The following is a 7,338-nucleotide window of genomic DNA, read 5'->3' on the forward strand; positions in this document are numbered from 1 at the left end:
ATAAGGGTCCAGTTGTCCTTGGTTCCTCCCCATGCCAGGTGTCTGGTGGTTATCTGGCCTATGCCGTGCTCAAGGTTGCAAGCCTTCTGCAAGGTATCTGCTAAGCACAGTAAGTTTTCTCTGCCCCGTTTTATTCTCTTTAAACCAGTGGTTCTCAACCTTCCTAATGCCGCGACCCTTTCATACAGTTGCTCATGTTGTGGTGACCCCCAACCATAAAATTATTTTCGTTGCTACTTCAATAACTATAATGTTGCTGCTGTTATGAATCGTCATGTAAATATCTGATAGGCAGGATGTATTTTCATTGTTCCAAATTGAACATAATTAAAGCATAGTGATTAATCACAAAAACAATATGTAATTATGTATGTGTTTTCCGATGGTCTTAGGCGACCCCTGTGAAAGGGTCGTTTGACCCCCAAAGGGGTCGCGACTCACAGGTTGAGAACCGCTGCTTTGACCCTTTCCGTAGGGTCTTTAAAGGTAATTAAGGTAAATTACCTGGATTTAGGTCATCAGGGTAGGCCCTAATGCAATACAACTAGTATCCTTATAAGAAGAGATGGGCCCTAACCAGTTTGGCTCAGTGGATAGAGCATCGGCCTTCGGACTGAAAGGTCCCAGGTTCGATTCCGGTCAAGGGCATGTACCTGGGTTGCGAGCACATCCCCAGTAGGAGATGTGCAGGAGGCAGCTGATCGATGTTTCTCTCTCATCGATGTTTCTAACTCTCTATCTCTCTCCTTTCTTCTCTGTAAAAAATCAATAAAATATAAAAAAAAAAAAAAGAAGAGATGGGCCCTAACCGGTTTGGCTCAGTGGATAGAGCGTCCGCCTTCGGACTGAAAGGTCCCAGGTTCGATTCCGGTCAAGGGCATGTACCTTGGTTGCGGGCACATCCCCAGTTGGGGGTGTGCAGGAGGCAGCTGATCGATGTTTCTCACTCATCGATGTTTCTAACTCTCTATCCCTCTCCCTTCCTCTCTGTAAAAACATCAATAAAATATATTTAAAAAAAAAAAAAGAATCCTCAGAGCAAGAAGAAATCATTAAAAAAAAAAAAAAAAAAGAAGAGGAGATGGCCCGGCTGGCGTGGCTCAGTGGTTGAGCATCAACCTATGAACCTCGGGGTCACAGTTCGATTCCCGATCAGGGCACATGCCCAGGTTGCGGGCTCCATCCCCAGTGCGGGGTGTGCAGGACGCAGCCGATCCATGATTCTCTCTCCTCATTGATGTTTCTCTCTCTCTCTCTCCCTCTCCCTTCCTCTCTGAAATCAATTTAAAAAAAAAAAAAGTGGTCCTACCACTGCACAAACTGCCTAGCAGGGGGGTCGGCCTATCTAGTCTTGTCTCCCCCTCAGCCTAACCAGCTGCCTTTCCCCACTGGCCCCCCTCACCGTGGAGGTGACAACTCCCTCGCCAGGCCCCGCGGGGCTAGTGGAGAGGGTGGCAGGTCTGGATTCCCCCAAGCTGCCATTGCATCGGCAATCACCTTTAAAATCTCTCTGTGCCTCCTGCAAGCCTTCCTCTGGGTGTGAGCTCCCGGGGCCCCCTGGGAGGAGGGAGAGGGCAGGGAGGGGGGAATGGGGCTGGCCCAGATCCCACCCCCAAAGCCCGGCTTCCACATGGCTGAGCAGGAACTCCGGGCAGACCACACAAAGGAGGGCTTTGAGGCGGCTCCAGAGGACCCGGGCCGACCCCCTCAGCCCCCTGGCGCTGTGCTTGTCCCAATCTGGGCCTCCCGTGAGCCTGATTGAACAGGAAATCACGGGCCCTGAGAAGTTCCTTGTGACATTCTAATCCCAGCCTGCTGACAGGACCACGCCCCCGGCGGAGGTGACCGCCAGGGCTCCCCCAGGATACAGGCACCAACCAGGTGGCCCCAAAGAGGAGCTGCGGGCCCAGCAGGTAAGTCAGCATCAGGGGCCCAGCTGGGCAGGGAGGCGGGGGGAGTCCAGGTCTACGGTGAAGAGTCAGGGATGGGGGGGTAGGGGGGGAGGCGCGCACAGCACAGACGCCTGTAAAACGGAAACCAACCGGCTACTTTCCAGGCTGAGCCAGACCGGCCTGTTGGCAGACGTAGCACATAAGTATCAATGAAATGTGAATGTGCATTTAAATAAGGAATTTCAGCCGGACGACAACCAATGCCCCAGGTGACTGTGATGCGGGGGAAAGTTTGAGAGCCGCAGTTCCGAGACCAGATCTGCAATTTCTCCATCCACTGCTGCCCCGACCCCCTCCCCCAGGACAGAGGCCCGGGACTCAGGCTCCTGGAGGCAGCATGTCAGGGGGGGTGAGTACCCCTGCGCCCTGGGGCTCCCCTCCACCCACCTTCCCCCTGTCCTGCCCCTCCCTGCGTTTCCACCCCTGGTCTGCCCACAGTCATGGCCATTCTCCCCTACAACCTCTCTGTGGCCCTGGACGCCAGCCACCTTGGGCCGGAGCCCTAGGGTAGGGTCCCAGCCGGCCATGGGCTCGGCTGGCTCAGGCTGATGGGAACCTGTCACTGCTTTTTCCTGACGCCTCTCCACGCAGGCGGGCACCTTCCGCGAGGTCCCTGAAGAGGAACAGCAGCTGCGCGCCCAGCTGGAGCGGCTCACAACCAAGGACCACGGGCCTGTCTTTGGCCAGTGCAGCGAGCTGCCCCCACACACCTTGCAGAAGGTGAGGTGGTCCCAGGGGCGGGGGGCGGGGGCTGGCAGGTGAGGGAGGCAGCAAGGGGGGATGTTGATGGCCTCCTCGCTGCTGGAGACAGCGTCCTGCCCCAGCTCTCCCGGTTGTCCTGAACCTCATGGGCTGGCCTGTGCTAGGGGGCCTCCTGGAGGTCAGGCCTGGCAGCCGCCGGGCTGGCCAGACATCAGCCGGCCTATCCAAGTCTACAGCCCCCACAGGGCTCCCTGAGACCAATGCGGGACCTGGGGCCTCCGGCCAGGGATGTCCTAGACCAGCCGTGGGCAAACTACGGCCCGCGGGCCGGATCCAGCCCGTTTGAAATGAATAAAACTAAAAAAAAAAAAAAAAAAAAGACCGTACCCTTTTATGTAATGATGTTTACTTTGAATTTATATTAGTTCACACAAACACTCCATCCATGCTTTTGTTCCGGCCCTCCGGTCCAGTTTAAGAACCCATTGTGGCCCTCGAGTCAAAAAGTTTGCCCACCCCTGTCCTAGACTCTGATATTAGGGACTTTTTTTAAAAAATTATTTTTATTGACTTCAGAGAGGAAGGGAGAAGTAGAGAGATAGAAACATCAATGATGAGAGAGAATCATGGATTGGCTGCCTCTTGCACGCCCCTTTGTGGGGATCAAGCCTGCAACCTGGGCATGTGCCCTTGACCGGAATCGAACCCTGGACCCTTCAGTCCGCAAGCCGATGCTCTATCCACTGAGCCAAACCAGCTAGAGCTATCTTTTAAAAAATATATTTTATTGATCTTTTACAGAGAGGAAGGGAGAGGGATAGAGAGTTAGAAACATCGATGAGAGAGAAACATCGATCAGCTGCCTCCTGCACACCCCCTACAGGGGATGTGCCTGCAACCAAGGTACATGCCCTTGACCGGAATCGAACCCAGGACCCCTCAGTCCTCAGGCTGACGCTCTATCCACTGAGCCAAACCGGTCAGGGCTGGGAGAGGAAGGGAGAGGGAGAGAGAGAGAAGCATTTCAGAGAGGAAGGGAGAGGGAGAGAGAGAGAAGCATCAATGATGAGAATCATGGACCGACTGCCTCCTGCACGCCCCCTGCTGGGCATTGAGCCTGCAACCAGGGCATGTGCCCCGATCGGGAATCAAACCGTGACCTGGTTCATGGGTGAAAAACACAATGTACTTCAAGGACTGGGCAGAGGGCTAACCAAGTGCAGGCTGTTACGATGACAGACATTCAGACCTTTGGCTACGTCGTGCCAACAAGCCAGGATGAGCAGATGGACAGATGGACCTAATGTTCTCCCAATACAGCCAGGTGTCCCCAGCGAGGTCTCACCCTGTGTGCCTGTGTCCCGCCCCGCACAGCACCTACCCGCGACTTCCTGCTCCCACTTTGTTCCAGGCCAAGGACGAGCTGAACGAGAGGGAGGAGACGCGGGAAGAGGCGGTGCGGGCGCTGCAGGAGCTGGTGCGGGAGCAGGCGGCCTCCGGGCAGGAGCTGGCCTGCGCGGTGGCCGAGAAGGTGCGGGGGAGGGACAGCGCCTTCTTCCTGCGCTTCATCCGCGCCCGCAAGTTCCACGTGGAGCGCGCCTACCAGCTGCTCAGAGGTGAGGCCGCGCTGGGATGCTGGGGGAGGAGAGGAGGTGAGGAGGGTGGTGCTGACCCTCACGCAGCCACAGCTCACACTGACCCCTCGGCGTCCCTCCCATTCCCTGCCCGGAGCGTCTCGGAGCCTCCTTATCTTTCCCCCTAAAACTGTCAGATGTGGGCGATCCCGCTCAGCTGTGACAATGAATGAATGAATGATGAAGGGGCAGGTGAACGAATGAATGAATGAATGGGGCAGGTGAACGAATGAATGAATGAATGAATGGGGCAGGTGAATGAATGAATGAATGAATGGGGCAGGACCAGATTCCTAGAGATCTGGCTCCTGTCCTCTCAGTCTTAGGACTCAATGAGTAGAACCGTGTTAACATAAAAACAATCAAACCTGTAAAGAATTTTTGTGAGTTTATTTGAGCCAAACTGTTGACATATGGAAGGAAGCAGAACCTCAATGGATTGAGATAATGCTCCGGAGAATGGCGGGTTACATCTGTATTTATACATGGCAATCAAAGGAAGGGATGTAGATGGGTTACATGAAATCCATTGGGGATAGACTAGAGAGGCGGGAGGAAGCAAAGGGGGGTGGAGAGAGACATCATCATCTCATCAATGATGAGAGAGAATAACTGATTGGCTGCCTCCTGCACGCCCCACACTACGAATCAAGCCCGCAACCCGGGCGTGTGCCCTTGACTGGAATTGAACCCGGGACCCTTCAGTCCTCAGGCCAATGCTCTATCCACTGAGCCACACCAGCTAGGGCTTGGGGTTTGATTTTATCCTCTCCTCACCCCACTCAGCTCACCCTGTGCCCAACGGAGACACCTGAGCCCCTGCCCGTGGGAGAGAGGAAGACCCAGTAGGTGCCGTCCTCAGATTTAGGGTCCCACCTCACCTGTGGGCAGTTGACCAATGATGTTCCGGCCTAGAGTCTTGATTCCCGCTGCAATTATCCCAGAGAGGGGGTGTCCTGCTCGGTGCCACGCAGGCCTCGGGATCCCCTCCCCCCCTAGGACGGGCTGGCTCCCTGAGGGGCCCCTCTGTTCTCCCTGCGCCAGGCTACGTGCACTTCCGGCTGCAGTACCCCGAGCTCTTCGACAGCCTGTCCCTGGAGGCCGTCCGCTGCACCGTCGAGGCCGGCTACCCCGGCGTCCTCTCCAGTCGGGACAAGTACGGCCGAGTGGTCATGCTCTTCAACATCGAGAACTGGGACTGCGAAGAAATCACCTTTGACGAGGTCAGCGAGTCCCTCCCCCAGCCCTGGCCTCTGTGGGGCTGTCACTCTGCGAGGTGGGGGAGGGGGAGGCAGGCAGCCACGGCCACCAGGCCCTGTCCAGCTGGGGGAGAACTGACTCCTAGGGTGGCCAGGGCAGCTGGGAAACCCAGCAGCTTTGCAGGCCGGGCCCGCTGGCCAAGGGTCCCGGTGTCCCTGCCAACCGGGGTGACAGCTGTGGGCCACGGGCTGGGCTCAGCCCAAGGTTGGAAGCTGAGAGCCACAAAGAACAGGGAGAGCGGGGAGGGGTTCTGGAGAGCACACGCAGGCTCCAGCCTCGTTAGCAGCCTGACGTCTTGGCATTGACGCGTAGGCGATGCCATGGGTCAAGCCCTTAAGACAGCTGCCCTGCCCGGCCTGCATGGCTCAGTGGTTGAGTGTTGACCTATGAGCCAGGAGGTCACGGTTCGATTCCCGGTCAGGGCACATGCCCGGGTTGCAGGCTCCATCCCCAGTGTGGGGCGTGCAGAAGGGAGCCGATCCATGATTCTCTCTCATCATGGTTGTTTCTCTCTCTCTCCTTTCCTCTCTGAAATCAATTTAAAAAAATACATTTTAAAAAAAGTCTTGGCACCCTAGCCGATTTGACTCAGTGGATAGAGCATCAGCCTGCGGACTGAAGGGTCCTACGTTTGATTCTGGTCAAGGGCACCTACCCGGCTTGCGGGCTCGATCCCCAGTAGGGGGCGTGCAGGAGGCAGCCGATCCATGATTCTCTCTCATCATGGATGTTTCTCTCTCTCCCTCTCCCTTCCTCTCTGAAATTAATAAAAAAAATATATATATATACTTTGAATATATTTCTTTATTGATTTCAGAGAGGAAGGGAGAGGAGAGAGAGAGAGATAGAAACATCAATGATGAGAGAGAATCATTGATTGGCCGCCTCCTGCACACCCCCTACTGGGGATCGAGCCCGCAACCCAGGCAAGTGCCCCTGGCCGGGATTGAACCCGGGGCCCTTCAGTCCGCATGCTGACGCTCTATCCACTGAGCCAAGCCAGCCAGGGCAAAAAAATATATATATATATATATATATATTTTAAAAAGCCTTGGCAAATACAATGAAGTTTAAAGGGGACAGGGAGAAGCACGCTGGCATCTCACCATGGCTGGGACACTCGCGGTTATTTCTTGGGACCCATTCACAGAGGGGGAGTGTCCCAGCTCTAAGCCGGTGACGGTGGGTGACAAGTGACCTCCGATAAGGGTGCACCAGTCGGCTCCCCCGCCAGGACCTGGTCGCTGCGGCCGGGGCTGGCAGCCTGGTCCCTGTGCCCAGATCTTGCAGGCCTATTGCTTCATCCTGGAGAAGCTGCTGGAGAACGAGGAGACCCAGATCAACGGCTTCTGCATCGTGGAGAACTTCCGGGGCTTCACGCTGCAGCAGGCTGCGGGGCTGCGGGCCACCGACCTCAGGAAGATGGTGGACATGCTCCAGGTGAGGCCTCCGCGCCGGCCCGCGGCGGGGTGGTGGGGGGACCCCAGCACAGGGCGGAAGGCTAGGCGGCCGGGCCTGGTGTCCTGGTTTAACGGTGCCGGCAGGGAGCTGAGAATGGGCCACAAAGGGCAACGCCAAACACAGACACTTGCGTGGTGATCGACAGTGGGACAGGGATTCACGTTCATTAACTCATCTACCCGGAGACAGCATCCTCTCGCTGCTTCCTGCTTCATTTTTTCCACATTTTTTATTTTTATTTTTTTAATTTTTATCTATTTTTTTAATCCTCATCTGAGGATATTTTTCCATTGATTCTTAGAGAGAGCATGGAAGAGAGAGGGAGAGAC

General features: G+C 55.5%; 1 protein-coding gene across 1 annotated transcript; it reads left to right on the forward strand.

Moving 5' to 3' along the window:
• Positions 1-1,588: 1,588 nt before the first annotated feature.
• On the forward strand, positions 1,589-7,020 carry LOC102442140 (retinaldehyde-binding protein 1-like; the record flags this gene model as incomplete). Its single annotated transcript, XM_023749091.1, has 6 exons — positions 1,589-1,723; positions 1,812-1,913; positions 2,529-2,672; positions 4,066-4,270; positions 5,333-5,511; positions 6,830-7,020. Coding segments are annotated over exons 1-6 (956 nt in total), but the record flags the coding sequence as incomplete, so codon positions are not given.
• Positions 7,021-7,338: the final 318 nt, after the last annotated feature.

The sequence above is a fragment of the Myotis lucifugus genome, unplaced genomic scaffold, assembly GCF_000147115.1.
Source record: "Myotis lucifugus unplaced genomic scaffold, Myoluc2.0 scaffold_2745, whole genome shotgun sequence".
Taxonomy (NCBI): Eukaryota; Metazoa; Chordata; class Mammalia; order Chiroptera; family Vespertilionidae; genus Myotis; species Myotis lucifugus.